Source organism: Austrofundulus limnaeus, unplaced genomic scaffold, assembly GCF_001266775.1.
Source record: "Austrofundulus limnaeus strain Quisiro unplaced genomic scaffold, Austrofundulus_limnaeus-1.0 Scaffold1139, whole genome shotgun sequence".
Taxonomy (NCBI): Eukaryota; Metazoa; Chordata; class Actinopteri; order Cyprinodontiformes; family Rivulidae; genus Austrofundulus; species Austrofundulus limnaeus.
In genome coordinates, this window is record NW_013953541.1 from 15,225 (window position 1) to 32,566 (window position 17,342).

Below are 17,342 nucleotides of genomic sequence, written 5' to 3' on the forward strand. Positions count from 1 at the left end.
TCACAGCTGCTGCCTGACTTTATTAATGATTAATCGGTGTATTGATTGGCTGTTTGGGCTGATGAAGAGCACTGTTTGATCAGGAGCTCAGTGTTCAGCTGTGGGTGGTCGTGGTTTACTCTGAACCTCGTGTTTTCTGACTTTCACTGAGGGTTTCTAACATCCTGACTGAACGTATTATTATTTTTTATTTATCTGCTGAGTTTGTTAGATATTTACCATCTGAGCCCCTCGTTGAAGAAATCCATCAGAGCAGAGACCACCCCTCAACTCAAACTTCAGTTAGTTTTCTTATATAAAAAGCTTTTCTTCCACTGGAACAAACAATGAAATTTATTCTGCTTTTTATTCTTCTGGCTGCGGGACTGAACACTGGTGAGACCCTGATTTAATTTAAAATTGTTTTAAACTACAATGTTTTATTTGCTTTAACTTAGGAGCATAAATGAGGGTGACTATAATTTTTAATTATAGATATTTATATGTATAAAATAATAAAAAGGACATGAATTTTCAATTTGCTCAAAGGAATTACAGACTATAAGTCTGTTTAAACTATGCTGCTGTTTGAAGCCCTTTCGGGTCTTCAACAATCACAACACAGCAGCAGATTCCTGGTCCAAAGGTTAAATGGCTCATGCCCAAATGTCCCAGGTGGTACCGCTGATCCGTGCTCTGTTTGGACCAGAACTGAGGAGACAGAGAAATGATGCCTCCCCTCGTTCAGTTTATGAGCACTAAATGAGTGMTTCTGTCGTACATGTACAGGCTACCGGAGTCCTCTGAATGACTTCCAGCGCTCTGAGGGCAGAGAGCTGGTCCCGACCCCCTGGAACGCTGCTCGGGTGCAGCTGTTGTCCGGTTTGAGCCTGGAGGACTGTGCCACCCACTGTTCACAGTCGCTAGACTGCAGGTAAATCACTGCAAATCCTGGAAAACCACTGCTTTCTCATGAGCCTTTGTCCACATGTGATTAAATCTACCTCCTCACAGCTCATAGGCTCACTTCAAACAGCAATGTTTTTTTCATTTTTGAGGTAAATTTGAACATCTTCGTATAAGTCCTGTACAGTTTTATGAATGGCCACAATCTGTGAGGCATAGACAGTAGCTTCCCTTCAGCATGCTGTCGTTCATGCAGYAAAACCACCCACTTCATTCAGATGCACACACAGTCCTCTTCCAGGCTGGTTTTAACGCTTCCTGTCACCTTAAATGTCTTAATTACTGCCCTTAGAGTGGAAATCACAGCCGTGCACGGCCTTCTCTGCCTAGTGTTCATTTAGGATGCTAATTTTCCCCGTGGCACYTTTAAATGGCAAGAAGTGACACCTGACCACTTTTAAGTGTCTAGCAGGTGAACTTTAAGATGTGAAAAATGAAATTTAGCTCGGAAATTACACTTAAGATGTTACGAAAGTTTTCTTGAAATGCCTGATGAAAATCTACGCTGTTTCGTTCTTAATTTCCACGCCTAAAACCTTGATAACTTTTTTAAAAGACGGTGTCTTCCTGTAAGTTGTTTTTGTCACATCCGTTCTCTCACTGCAGAGCTTTTAACTATGAGACTCGTCCGACTGTCACCTGTAAGCACCTGCCCTGGGTGGCAGACGGAAACAATGCCGAAGTGAAGAGAAACGTCAACTGTGACCTTTACGAGAAGAAAGGTGAGGCAGATGTGAGCTGACATCACTACAGAGACCTGTGTTGCACATCAGAGTTTGATTTTGTTCCTTTTTCTTTTAGTATACGTAAGGCAGTGCATTGTGGGTAAAGGCGAAGATTACCGAGGGAAGGTCTTCACTACAAAAAGTGGACTCCGCTGCCAACAGTGGTGGTCAAAGTTTCCTCATGATCACAGGTGGGACACGTTGTTGTTGTTGTTGTTGTTGTTGTTGTTGTTGTTGTTATCTTGAATCTTCAAATTAGCCTTTAAGTCTGTCTTAATATAACTACAAAGTTAGATTTGTCCTCAAGTTTTACTAAAATGTTCAGATGAACTGCTCACCATGCTAAGATGGAATTTAAAAACATCCAATGTTAAAAAACAAAGAATTTCTGACCTTCAGAAAGCCTCAGAGGTTGTTGCCTTAAACTATTTTCTTAAATTATTTGTTGTGAATGTTTAATAAGCATTCACACTATAAAGTCCTTTTTTGTTCTGTAGGTACACTGCAAAAACTGTCCACCTAACCAAGTTTTAAAATCTTATATCAGCCAAAAAGTCTTTTTGATCTCATTTTGAGACTGATTTACTAAACAAGAACTGATTGTGTAAGAATAATCATCTTGTTTTCAGGATGTGTAAGATTATTTGTCTTGTTAGTCTGAAAATTTGATTCAAATTAAGTCAAAATTTTCTGCCAATGGAGTAAGAAAATTTTACTTGGTAAGATTCTTCAAATACTTGATTTGGCTCAAATTTTTCTTATTTCAAGAACCTTACCAAGTAAAATTTTCTTACTCCATTGGCAGAAAATTTTGACTTAATTTGAGGCAAATTTCCAGACTAACAAGACAAATAATCTMACACATTCTGAAAACAAGATTATTATTCTTACACAARCAGTTCTTGTTTAGTAAATCAGTCTCAAAATGAGATCAAAAATACTTTTTGGCTGATATAAGATTTTAAAACTTGGTAAGATGGACAGTTTTTGCAGTGTATTCATTCATTTCTGCATGTAACTCATTCCACAGTCTTTGTGCCATTTCAATACTTTATATATCAGAATGTTCAGCACCATCCGGCCATGTTTTTCTCGTTGTAAATTACCAGAGTTGCCTTCAACATCCTTAAAACTTTTTAAAATTGTTTATAAATCTTTATTGTACTTTCATATTTTGGTCTAGTTTTGTCTGTTTGTGTTCATCTTCTTCATATACAGTATATATCTTTGTGCTAATTTCAGCTATCATTCTGAACTTTTCTACCATTCTTCTGCTAATTAAAATTTTTATGCTCCTTTTGTGCCTTTTTTATGCTATTTTAAGCTTTTTATGCTTTTTTCTTTGCCTTATTTCAGCCGTTTTGTGATTTTTGCTACTTTTAGCTCTTTTGAGCTTTTTTCAGCACAATTCATGTTTTTGTAAATTTCTGCTACTTTTTAGCTATTTTTAGTTAGTTTCAACTTTTTTAGTTGAAACAAAACATTTTTGTTATGTAGTCAATACAGTGGTTTGCCTGCCTGGAGGTCAGCTTTTATTTTTCAAATAAAAACTTTGTCAATGAACTAAAAAAGGAACTTGAACAAGCTAAAAGCTAAGGTCTTCTCACAAGTAAAACTAAGTTTGTGTGGATTTTCCAATGTGATGTACATTCTAAAGAACGATGTAATTAAGTAATTACTTAAGCCCTGTGTTGTGAACAAATACAATAATCAATTTGCCAAAAATCCCTACATGATAAACCATGAAAATAGAGAGTTTTCTGTGCTCCTAAGCCAACATGTGTCCAAAGCAGAGCATTTATCAGATGATCTACTGTATGTTGCAACTGTAATAGAAAAACAATCTGTTATAAGGTAATGTCTGTCCACTCAGCTAAAACCTGCTTTGTTTCAGGTGGACTCCCTCAGCGACTAACGGTTTAGAGCTGAACTACTGCAGGAACCCAGACGGGGATCGGATCGGTCCGTGGTGCTACACCGTCGACCACGAGCGACGCTATGAGAGCTGCAACATCCCCCAGTGCAAAGATGGTATAAATKTCTGTGATGGGGAGCATGGATCCTGAAGTGTTCCAGTCAATGACAGTTTAGAAATACACACAAACTGGAAAGTTGATTATTTACAAGAGGAAACTGGAAAGCATTTGTTTTAATTGTAGCAGAAGAAACACATAGATGCAGTTGGAGCAGAAACTTTAAATTTAAAACATTAATTTTCTTGCTGATTTGTTTGTGACGCTGCACATGGGCTGTCTGTCCTGCCGCCCGCTGTGATCCTACAAGTAAATGCTGATATTTACCAATTTGTGAACGACTTTACCTCCTCTACAATTAGCATCATGGTGACAGTTTCTTTTTAAGAAACATTCTTGGAAATGACAGAGCTTGGGAAATAAATATTTGTGCTGTTTTTTTTTTTTTCTTTTTTGTCTGCTCACACCCAACCATGGCTCACTTTGTGTTTGGTTGCAGATGTGTGCATCACATGCAATGGCGAGGACTACCGAGGGCAGGTTGATCACACCGTGAACGGCAAAGAGTGTCAGAGATGGGACCAGCAGCAGCCTCATCAACACATCTACCAACCTGAAAAGTAAAACCTTGTTTTTTTTGCATTACCTCTGCTGTGCCTAATTTACCATGAACATTGTGGCCAAGAAGAAATGAACACATGTTGTGTTTTTCAGGTATCCTGATAAAAGTTTAGATGATAACTACTGTCGTAACCCCGACGCCTCTCCGGTACCCTGGTGTTACACGACAGATCCTGAGGTGGAGAGGGAGAACTGTGACATCAGCAAATGCAGTAAGAACAAAACACTTTTATTTAACTAAACCATAATTTTAAAAAAAGTTTGAATTTTCACTTTTTTTAAACTGATGGCTGGTGAGTGATGGGGCAATAGAAAATTTAGACATCATGTGTTTTTTGCTCAAAACAATTAATTACTTTAAGAATTATTTCCATTAATTAGTTGTACCACATAGATGTGAGTTTTGGGACTTTTTGCTTGGTTATGTTTTGTTATTTTCTTCCTCTGGCAGAACGGGGTGGGGGTGGGGGGGTCAATTAGCTGATTCCTGCAGCTCGCTGAGAAACCGTGGCATTGGTTTGTTAAATCTAGAAATGTCACCCATCGAGTGTTTGTGCACATTCCCTCCCAGAACATTTCAGACCTGGCACAAAGTCATTCTGCCTGGTTTAAGAATGAATGCTGGGAAATTGTTTGTTTCACAGACTTTGACTTTTCTCTGTGGGGTTTCAGGTTCGTTGAAGGTTAATTAAAACAAATCCCTTCAGCCTGCTCTGTTTTACGCATTTTGGTTCAGTTTGAATTTAGTTTTTATAGTAAAATGGTTTTCTTTATTTTACAAACACACCATGTGCCCTGAATAATACATGTGTTAACACAATTTAATGCCTGTTTTAAAATGAAGAAATTTTTATTTAACATTTAAAGAAATGGTAATATGACGGACAGATGGGACTTTCCCAAACTGTATRACTTTGGGTTTTCCCAGTCAGATCAAAGTTGATAAAGACAATATAAAGGTTATAACGTACTGCCATCTTGTGGTGAGATAAATTTATTAAACAACTTGAGCTGGTTTCCCATACAGGGATTAAGCCTCGTCCTAGATTAAATCACATTTTAAACCAGGATTTATCGAAACAGCTTTCTTAGTTATGGATWACAGTAGTCCCAGACTTGTCCTAGTCTTGAATTAAATAATCTTCTTTCTTAGAGGAAGACTAGAGCTAATCCAGGTCTAAATGAGGACTCAAATTAAACCAGGCCAGAGGCAGGTTTAACATCAGATTTAAGGCTGTATGCTTCACTGCGGATGGGCAAAATGGATTATCTTGACCATACTCTACATCAGTGATGCTGGAAGACCACTGCAAAACCAGAAAGGAGATTTCTCTGAGACAGAAGCAACCCGCTGACTGAATTTGATGATCAAGATTTCTGTGACTGTTTTTGTTTGTACAAAAACACTGCAGCTGAAATAATTAGTTTGTTTCAGCCATTGATKAAACTGGACKTGCTTATAGAAACAGCTTTGCTGTGCAACACCTTTTATGAAGATKAAGAAGCTGGAAACAGCTGAGTGATCCACAAGTTATCAGTTTGATTTTGTTTGACTACATTTATCTTTTTGCAAATGGTTAAGAGGAGAAAATCTGGTTTATTCTTGAATAAATTTAGGTTGAATCATGATTGTAATGGAATATTTTTATTTCATGATGACACAGGGTCAACAGAGTCATGGTTAGAAAACAACAGAAGTGTTGCTGCTGCTTCACGTCTCTCTCAATCTCTTTGACTGACAACTCCACTTGAAGGACTTTCATCTTCAGTTCATGTTCTTCTTTTAGARTGCAATTTGCAATTTGTGCTCATGAAACTCTATAGCAAGTTTTTCATGAATAGTCAGCCTTTTCCCTCTTGCTGTGCTGCCTGGGATGAAGATACTGCCTGCTGCCACCCGTGCAGAGGTCGAATTTTTCTGACTCTGTTCTGGCTCCTCCCACATCTGATTCAAGCTTTGGTCATCTTTTTCTACAGAGAATTACAATACAAGACATAAAATTAATAGTATTTTTCATTTTTATACATAGTGTCATAAATGGTACTAGCTTACCTAAACAGAACAAGAAATACACACAGACATACACATTGTAACAAAAAGTGTTGAAGAGTTTCCCCACCTGAACTGTCCAGATGATAATCTGGCAAATGGTTGTTGATTTTCAGTCATCCAGTCAACACATCCCCCAGGTCATTGCTCTGTGGTCTAACTGGTGGTCCCCCACCTGTACTGAAATGCTCCATATGAGCAATGGCTACTGTTTTCTTCAGCTGTGTTTTGATGTTGCAATGTATGGCCTCACATGAGCAAACATCCATTTTATTGTGAGTAATTAAAATAATCTGTGTACTGTAAATAATATAATTAAATCGTACCTAAATTTGTTGGAGGGTCCTGTTAACTTTTTCATTTGAGTTATATTTATTCCCAACTGCAGTCCATGTGTTTCATTTTTTATTTCTGTGGTTGAATCATGATGTTTGTCCTCAATTATGGGATGTTTAGAAATAATTTTCTTCAAAAGTATCTTCTCACTTTCACTGAAGTTTTTTTGAACACTTTCTTTTTTTCTTTATCCATGTTTAGTCAGAAGTCAAACTTCTGTTCCACACACACAGACTGCTAAAATGTACAACAGGAAAGTTTCACCGCAGGTTTTCAGAGCAACCTCACCTTTGCACCATGTGCAGATTGTTAATCTAACCCAGTTTCCAACACATGATCTGTCTAATCCTTGATTACCTCAATCAGAGACTGTAGTCTGGACCTAGTTAATCTGAAGTTAAACGACTCAGAAAGCAGTTGGATTAGTGTGGATTAAGTTAGACCAGATTAGTTTAGTCCTGGTTTTATTTAAGCCCTGAGTGCGAAACCGGCCCCTAGGTTTTATTCAGAAAAAGAAATGACGAAGTAAAAGTAAAAAATACCTCAACAGAAAATGACAGGCAAAAATGAATTTCACTGATAAAAGTATTTAAGTAAAAGTGATGAAACTGCTCACAATAATCCAGAAAGTAAAAGTAAAGAAGTSTTGAATTTACTTAACCAAACGGGTTCTACTAAACTGAGCTGAGTAAATTGTTTTTACTCTATTTAGTGAAACTAGTTGACTTAACTTGGTGAAGTAAATTGAATGAATYAATTTTATTTATAAGGACAATGTGCAATTAAAACATAAACATAAAAACATTTGATGCATTGCACCAGATTTAGCCTACGGCTAGTTTACATCTGCAGTCCTCAACACAGCATCCAGCAATTCAAACGATTCAATTCAAATTCAACATTTCATTTTTAGAGTGCAGAAAGGACTCKTTTCATCATGAGTTTGATCATGTTTAAATTTGTAACTAGGTGTTAAACTTTAGAGTAAAAAAGTAAAGGTATTTTTATGGTTTGAGCGTAACAAAATAAAACTGAAATTAGAATAAAAAATCTTTGAAAATATTAAGCACTGTAACAAAGTAAARATACCTAATTACTACACATGTGGTTTTATTTGAATAGTTTTAGTTAATCGTTTAATTACATTTTTGCTGTTGTAGCTTCACAATTGTTTTGCATCCATGTGAGCTATTTTGAACAACACRGGGTCATTTTATTTAATGTGACATCAAATGGTTTCTTTCAGAAAATTAGAAATGCTTCTTGTATTTAAACACTGTTGCTCAGTTCATTTTATTTTCTCCCATAAATCCGYCAGGAATAAGATGATCATTTCTGTTTTCACACCTGTACTGTTCAACCCATTGCTTTTCTACAGCTCAAGTTCAGGTGGAGAAGAAGTCCAGCTTCACCACGAACTGTTTCCGTGGTCGTGGGGAGGATTACCGCGGGAAGGTTAACGAGACGACGTCAGGGATCCCCTGCCAGCGGTGGGACGCACAGTCGCCTCATCAGCATCCCTTCATCCCAAACACATACGAGTGCAAGTGAGCACTTTTTACCCTTTTATCACTTTGTTTGAAAAACCTCAGCTTATTTCTGATGAAACTGACACTTGACAGAAGATGATAGATGATCAGCAACGGCATATAGATGTGAATTAAATATGAAGCTTACACGTGACATAGCTATCATTCCTCACGACATCACTGATTAGAAGTCTTTCTATCAGTGAAATTAGCCTCTGATACAGAGTAATCTCTTCATTTCTGAGCCATCCAAACAGATTATAGTCATTATTCTCACTCTGAGCTGCACATCATCACATCCAGGGGTCTAGAAGAGAACTACTGCCGTAACCCGGATGGATCGGAGGCTCCGTGGTGTTTCACTTCAGTGCCGGAGATGAGAACTGCTCTCTGTTTGCACATCAAACGCTGTGCAGATGACATAGAAGCAGAAGGTGAGATTTGGAATCCTGATAGGATTACAATGTTAATGTTTACCTAGAAAATACACAAAGATTGCATAAATAATAACAGGAAGTACAGGCAAATAATAATGCCCGTGTGTGTGTGTTTTCATTTGTATGTTATTAAAATACTTCATCTATCAGTTTTACCATACTGGATTACCTCAAACTTCTGTTAATGATTCTTGTATAATTTCCACTTTGCCATTTCAAAAAAAAAAAAAAAAACTGGTAATTTGTTTTGTATTTTCAGATTGCTACCAGGAAAATGGAAAAAACTACAAAGGTGCCGTCCGCAAAACCCGTAAAGGAGTCACCTGCCAAAAATGGAATGTCAACACGCCTCACCAGACCAAGTAATGTTTAATCTTGACGAACTCAACGCTTGCATTTGAGACAGTCTCAGAACGAGTTGATCTGAGTAACGCCTCAGAACAGGGGTGAAAGAGGGGCTTGTGGAGTTACGATAAGGAGGAATTCAGACCAACACATTGCAGTTCCATTTTATATAGACCCTAGCTGAAGGATTTAAATATGAAAAGAATTTAAACCGTGACATGTCCTTTTTAAAGGCAACTATTTGACAACCAGACTTGTGGCTTCAGATTTTATTTATTTGTATTTGCAGGATAAACCCACGGACACACCCTGAAGCCAATCTGACAGAGAATTATTGTCGCAACCCAGATGGGGACCAGCATGGACCCTGGTGCTACACCACTGACCCCAAAACTGAGTTTGACTATTGTGCCATAAAAAAGTGTGGTAAATGTTCCTGTTTTGTCAACAGTTATCCTCTTAAATGAACGTAACAGTTTAATGGAAGATCCTGTATTCTGACTTATTTGTCGTTGTTTTCAAACAGCTGGAGAGACGTTGCCCCTGACAGAAACCGTAGGTCAGTTCGTGAACAAACACGGAGCTTAAACGTCCACGCGCCTCCGGACTCAGCTTTAGCTCCGATATGTCATCTCCTTTTGTAAACACAGAGCCAGTGGAGTTCAGTGAGTGTGGAAAGAGGGACAACCGCTTCCCGGCCACTCGGCTGCGCATCGTGAATGGTGTTCCTGGGAACTCGCCGTGGACCGTGAGCCTCAGAGACAGGTCAGGCTGGCAGCTGATGGCGTTTGGTGACGGACTGTCAAAACACTCCGCTGTACTGTGAATAACCCCCGACCTCTCTGTGCGCAGGAAAGGAAACCACTTCTGTGGAGGTTCTCTGGTGAATCCTCGATGGGTGATCAGCACCAAGCAGTGTTTCTCCTCCTGGTAGTTCATTTAAACAGGCACTCAGATTTTAGATTTCCAAAGTACCGCACAGTGAACGCTAACAGACATTAACACATTTTTGTGATTTTTTTGGGGTCCAACAATTACTTTTTGCAAGTTTCAATCAATTTTTCCATTTATTCAGAAAATATTTTTGATAATGCAACAGACAAATGATTTGATCGGCTCTGACTGCCCATTTAAATGCATACCTCAAGACATTTTTGCAATCAGATGTCTGTTACCTCCTCTGTATGCAGATATACGTACAGTCATGTCACACAGTGAGCCTTCAGAACAATTAAAACGATGTTAGGAGGTCTGATGATGTTTCTGTAATAATCCAATCAGCTCTGAAATGATCAGAACAAGCAAACTGAAGAGAACACCACGGTAATGCACTCTGATAAATGCAATTCTGACAAAACAGCAGAGGTTTATAGTAACTAAGTACTTTTACTTCATTACAATACTTAAGTAGTTTTTTGAGAATTTGTAATTTTGCCAATTATTTTTAAATAGCTACTTTTTACTTTTATTTTGTTACATTTTAATGCTAAAAATTATACTTTTACTTCTTTACTTTTAAAATGTAACCCCTAGTTACTTGTTACAAAATTAAACATGTTCAAACTCATCAGGAAAGAAGATATGAACTCTAAAAATTAAATGGTGAATTTACTCAACAAAGTCATGTCAACCGGCTCCATTAAGCCTAGCTGAGTAAAGTGAGCAAACACTATACATACTGTATATTGCTCAATTTACTCAACCTGGCTTAGTGGAACCAGTTTGGTTCAGTAAATTCAACAGTTTATTTCTTAGAGAGTATGTAAAAGTACTTTTACTTTCCCAATTTTTATGAATTTTATGACTTTTAATTGAGTAGTTTTCTCATTAGTGAAATTAATTTTTACCAAAGTCATTTTCTGTTCATGTAATTTTACTTTTACTGAGTTATTTTTCCAAGTACTTTATTGACCTCTGCAGAACAGACAGTTTTATTAGGAAGGATGCTGATAAACTGTTTATCTTCAGAGTATTCCCGTGGTCAGACTACCAAACCGGTGGAGATGAAAGAGGTTCAGACCACCTCCGAAGGTGGTCTAAGTGAGGCAGTTTTCACTATATGGTGCTATTTCTTTGCAATCTGAATGCTCGGGACGTAATTTAACAGCCTGACTGTTTGCAGACTCGAGTTTTTTTTTTTTTTCATCACTGGCTAACATTCATATCTTCGCATTTCCTGGTTTTCGCAGCTACGTGGACCTGCCCGGGTACACTGCCATGATGGGAACCCTCTTTCGCGACCCACAAGAAGGGGAGCCCGGCATGCAAACCATCCCCCTCACCAAGATTGTGTGTGGACCGTCTGAGTCTCAGCTGGTCATGCTGCAACTGGAATAGTAAGTCACCTGAATACACGGCCGCACAACATCCGCTCTACAGCTGCGATTTTTTTTCCCCTGTGTTTTCTGTCTGTCTCCAGTCCTGCCCAGTTCAATGAGCGCGTCTCTCAGATCTGTCTCCCTCCTGAGCGCTACATAGTGCCCGAGGCGACCGAATGTGAAATCGCAGGATGGGGTGAAACAAAGGGTACGGCTGATCCTTTAGAAAGGAGATGCAGCATTGCTTTCAGCTTCAATAAAATAAAAGATAAATGAAAATAAATGCTTTATTCAAAGCAGACATCTCATTTCTGTCCTTGAAGTAACGTTGCATGTAAACGGGGGAGTTATTCGGACTATTTAGCAACAGATGGCAATGCTATTTCCACAATCAGCATCTGTCTGCCTTGCCTCCCCTCCTTTTTTTTTTTTTTTGTTTCTTTGAATTTCTAAGCACTAAGTAATTTGCAGTCACCTCCTTGTCAATGTCTTTGAAGGAACTGGAGATGAGACTGTCCTCAACGTGGCACAAGTACCAGTTATAAGCAACAAGGAATGCAACAAGTACTTCAGGGGTCGTGTTCGTGAAAACGAGATGTGRACTAACTCTTTCCAAGGTGGAGTGGGAGCCTGTGAGGTAGGTTTTACATGATGTGCATATGACTTGAAGGGATTTGGTTGTTACTTAGTAATGTGTTTGTGATAGTTCACATATTTTGAAGTGGGATTTTGTAGAAACATCTTAAAGATTTAATGTCTTGTCGTAGACAGCTCTCTGAACTTCTCCCATTTGGAAAACTAGAGTTTTATTCTGATCAGGTTGATAAGGTAATGGTTCGTCTGAGTGTGGCAGAATTTTGACGAAAAGGAAGAGGAACGGGCAGATGAGGAAGAGAAGGACATGGACAATGGAGATATAAAGGAAGTTTTATTTGCATTGAATTTTGTGATTATTTGCAGGAGTTAATGGCACTTCCTGCAGGCGTATCATAATATTTCTGCCAAAATAATGCAAAAATGACAAGTATGTCAAAGTTTACAGAATAGAATTTGCAAAAACTACTATAACATTTTCAAGTGTTTTTTAAGCAGCCATCCACTTCAGTCTTGACTTCACTAAAACTAGCCATTAGCTTGTAATTTCAGTCAGAATGAAGCTCCATTTCCAGATTGAGAAAATCTGCACAGCTATCTGTAGCAGGTAAGATATTAACTGTTCTTAGTTTAAAAGATCCAAACCATTTAATGTTTATACAGGGATTTAGACATATTTATGGAACAGAAGAAGCTTTACTATAAATTTCATGAAAACAATCAATTCATTTAGCTTCACATGAACGTATAAAGTTGTGAGTTTTATAAATAAAGCCACTCTAGTTGAGGATCATTTCTTGTACTGTTTGTGTTAAAAGCTAAATTAACCGAATGATAGAAACTCTGTCAAAAGTGAACAAGCGTTTATTTCAAAATGTGAAACTGTTTCATTAACGACAAAAGAATAACACAAATGAAGTGTTGTAAATTAATGCCTCAAATACAAAAAAAAAAAAAAAAAAAAAGGGATTTAAGTCCCTTCACCAAAGAACACAGAAATATTTATAAGTTCCTGTAAATCAACCACTTTCACCAGATGGACAGTGTACATGTAAGTGAACTGGGTGAGATGTGACTGCAAGATGTTTCCAACTTCGGCAGTGACAGGCAGTCATAACAGAGACAAATAATGACTCCGGAGTGTTGTTGCTGTGTGTCTGCAGAGAGACTACGGCGGCCCTCTGGCGTGCCGGAACGGGGACTGCTGGGTACTGGAGGGTGTGATCATCCCCATGAGGCGCTGCGGACACCCGGGTCAGCCCAACATTTTCATCCGTGTCTCTGTGTACGTGGACTGGATCAAGAAGGTCATGGAGATGGCATAGAGGCAACACAGTCCTGATGAAACCCATCAGACGTGACTTTTAAAACTGTTAAATATACATTTCAGTTTATTACATGAGTTAAACCCCTGGAGTTTTACTGTCAGTCAAATTTTGCCTTTTAAGTTCTGTAAAAATGCACAAAGTTTTTCTCTTTTATTTTTGCTTTAAAGTCATTTTATTTGGAGTTAAATTTGGAGGAAAATCAAACTAATTATTAGAATAGATACCTTATGTGAAGTACTGATTTGTTTATACTATTTTTATTGTGAATGAATTTTAATGTAAAAATATAGGTATAGTGATATGTGCAGATTCTTTTTGAAATTTAAAAATATATGTGACCCATCACATCGAAACAAGGGTTATAAGTCTAAAAGTGGTACATGGAGAAATAGGCAAATATAGTGTTTTGATTAAAATGTTAACAAAAATTGGATTTTGTCAAAATATAATGAATAAATGCCTTATCAATGTATAATTTGAATGAATTGTCTGAAATATAATCATACAAAATTTTGAAGCTCTTTTTTGAGCAGTAGCAACAAAAAACTGATTTTGAGGAAAAAAACGCCTTAAAATTTTTGAGATTTTCCCTCTGAGCTAGCAAAGTTTTGTTTCTTTCCAGCTGGGAAATCTCAATATTCAAATAAAATTCGAGGTTTCCTCTTTATAATCCATCAAAGATTTCTCATTAAAGTGACATAAAATTAGGATTCAGTCCAAATTTTTATATATTATTGTAACCAACAAGACAAATTAAGTCAAATATGGATTTACTTATGATAACAGAATGATCCAGGTATCAAAATGTAGCTTTTAAAGCCAAGAATCTAAAAATGTAATTAGGTCATTTTGACCTAATTTGACTTAATCCTCATTTCAATATGATGGGTCACATTTTTAAAGAATATTTGTTGACAAGAGTTTTTAAATTCACATTGAAATTACCATATTTATTTATGTATAATATCTCGAGTATGATACGATCATTTTTGAGCTTAAAAAGCATTAAAAATGTAATTATCAATAACCCGTGTATAATACTACCCCCCCCCCCACACACACACACACACACACACTATATGGATGCTTTTTAGGGTTAAATTTCTAGTATTATACATGAATAAATACAGTAATCTTGTGTTTATCTACTTGTATTTATTAAACATCAATATCTTTAATTGCAATATAAGATAAAAAATTACATTTCATCAATTCTGAGAGCATTTTCTGTATGAAAACTGTTTTCATTGATTATTTGCTACATTTTTAAATTTATTTCCTTCTGCTTATTACAAACCTCCCAAATGTTTCTAACCTGCTGCGAGACATCTTGGCTCGCAGTAAAACTTTGCCCTGACAGTTGAAAATAGTTTAAAAACAAGTATTAAATAAATGACAGCCCGTCTGGCTCCGGGCGAACAGAACGGCAGCCAGTTGACCTCCAGCCACAGCAGAAGTTTACAGTGAGGTTTTTAAAGATTCCACCCCCCCCCCCCCCCGCCCCCCTGTAAACGCGCCCATTACCACAAAACTGAGCGCCTCCCCTGCTTCGCCTTGGCTTTGAATGGAGCTCCAAAATACATTCTTTGCCCCCAGCCAGTAAAAGAGAAATCCCTCCTCTGCCTGTCTTTTGATGCCTGCCCCCACCTCTAAAGACATGCCTTTGTGCCTTATGCAGAACTGTATGCGCTGCACATTCTTTCTTGTTCTATAGGAGGATTTTTGTAACCCGGTCCTGATGAGCCCACGGAATTCAGCTTAAATAAACCTCAAGATCAGAGTCCAACCGAATCTCATCCTGCAGAGGGCCACTGAACTCACTCATACACACACACTACACACACACACACTCAGAATGTCTCTCCCCTGAATACCCTCCCCCGCCTCTCCACCTTTATTCCCCCCACTGTCTTTTTTTCTTGTTGATTTTTACACCAATATTTAACTTGTTTATTCAAACCTTTTTTTTTTTTTTTTGCTGAAACAAAACATATGAAAGTAAAAGATCGACAGTTATTCTCTTCACTTTCAGTGAGTAATACTAATAAAAGATGACTGATTCAAATTCATATATGACTGCAGCTCTCTGTATCACTTGCCGAAACTTCTGGGAAAGCTGACTAAAGTTTGATAAATGTTGCTGCAAAAATATGCAAATGTTTTCTTTGTTAATCTGTTTTGTGCCGCTTGTGATGACCTGAAAAAACATGCAGTTTTAATAAATTAAACACTTTCTTTGTGCTCTTGTACTGTGTAATATTGTGCTTTCTCAGAGCGTTTTTGAGTTGCATTGCAGAGAGAGAGAAAAAAAAAACATGCTCGAACTGCTTTACCTTTGTAACCTAAAGCTTTATATTCTGGTGTCATGCCAGGAACGCTCACCTGACATGACTTCATGAGAGGTTCAGCATCAGACGCCCCCTTGCAATGTGTGTTCACTGGGATTCAAACCTTTTCGTGTCAATTTTTCAGTTTATGTAAACACAAAAAAAGGTTGCATAAAAATGAGCAAAGCAAAGAAAATAAACCTACAAGAAACCCCTGAATTACCTGAAAACAATTTTAAAAATAAGAACTTAATATGCAAAATGACAAGACATATTTTTGGTACCACTTTACATTTAAAATTACATTTTTTAATGTTTTTATCATTATGTACACACAAAGCATTAAGCATTTCTAAAAATACTTATAACACTAAACACAATGGCCAGATGAAGTGTTGTGAGGGAGTCTTCAGCACCTGTATCTCACTGAGTAGTGTTTTCAACCTTTTAGACAAAGTACACATTTGTTTACTACAACTGGCACCGATTCAAACCTCTGCAAGATTAGCACAGATCTTGTGAGTTGATGTCAAATACAGTGTTCCTCTTTTACAACCTACCCCACTACTGGGGTAGGTTGCAAAAAAAAAAAAAAAAAAAATTAATTTGTTCAGATAAACTTTTGCTTGTAGCTCAGCTCACTTTAAGACAAACTTTGTATCTACAGATGTGCAAAATGCTTTCATGCATATAACAATGTTGTGTGTTTATAAACAATACAAATAAACTGCAACAATGTTGGTTAACTGTTTATTAGGCGTGGGCATATCAATAGTGATGAGACTGATTCTTTTCTTCACACTTTATCTGCACTACTGACTTTATAATGCATTTAATAAACAGAAGAAATTTCTTCATGTGGAGGTTCATTTTTGTTGTGTTGACATTGTTAAATTTATATTTTTGCTGCATTGTTGCTGCTTTTTTATTTTGCACTGGTGACTTTTTCTTAAACAATTGAGTGTAGTAGAAGGTAATAGGGGAATTGTTTTTTTACTGTTAAATTGTTTTATTTTGTTGCACTTAAAACATTTTATTTGTCTAAAGTCTTTATCCTGTGTTTTATCTTGAATGACTAACTGAAGGAAAAAATCCCCAAATTATTCAATGAATGGGACAAGTATCTGTATACTAGCCCTATCCTTGTCAAGAAATTAATCAGTTCTGTCTTTTTTATATAATAATATATCCTAAACACATATTTGTTTAAACTACAAAAATAGCATTCATAAACTAATTTTAAAACATACTTTAGTTGTTAATTAGGTGGTTATTGTGTTGTTTTCTGGCTCATTAACCAGAGTTGTAAAGTAACTAAGTACAAATACTTCTTTACTGTACTTAAGTAGAATTTTTGGGTATCTGCACTTCATTTGAGTAATTATTTTTCAGCCTACTTTTCACTTCTTCTTCTTACATTTTCATACACACTGTAAAAAATGAAATGTTGGATTTACTTAACCATGTTATGTGACCTGGTTCCACTTAACTGAGTTGAGTAAATTCAAAGCAATATACCAGTTTTTTAACCAAAGAACATGAGTATGTTGCTTTGAATTTACTCAACTCAGTTAAGTGGAACGGCGGGGTCACATAACATGGTTAAGTAAATCCAACATTTCATTTTTAGAGTGCAGTTATCTGTACTTTCTACTCCTTGTTTTTTTAAAAAGGCAAGAAGAAGAAAGTTACTGCTTTTATTTCATTTTTGCTTTTTTTCATTCCAGCTTATTGTAAGAAATAAATACTGTCCATGTGAAATGTCCCTCTAGTGAATTTAATTGTGGTTGTGTGTGTGTATATATATATATATA

At 36.9% G+C, this 17,342-nt stretch overlaps 1 protein-coding gene across 1 annotated transcript; it reads left to right on the top strand.

Moving 5' to 3' along the window:
• Positions 1–71: 71 nt before the first annotated feature.
• mst1 (macrophage stimulating 1) lies at positions 72–13,463 on the top strand. Its single transcript, XM_014030906.1, has 18 exons — positions 72–375; positions 769–913; positions 1,552–1,667; positions 1,747–1,861; positions 3,565–3,701; positions 4,143–4,263; positions 4,358–4,476; positions 8,029–8,197; positions 8,483–8,613; positions 8,876–8,978; positions 9,251–9,387; positions 9,488–9,520; positions 9,612–9,726; positions 9,814–9,891; positions 11,151–11,297; positions 11,381–11,487; positions 11,777–11,916; positions 13,037–13,463. The coding sequence occupies exons 1-18, from the start codon at positions 327–329 to the stop codon at positions 13,196–13,198; spliced, it is 2,124 nt and encodes a 707-aa protein (XP_013886360.1). The 5' UTR covers positions 72–326; the 3' UTR covers positions 13,199–13,463.
• Positions 13,464–17,342: the final 3,879 nt, after the last annotated feature.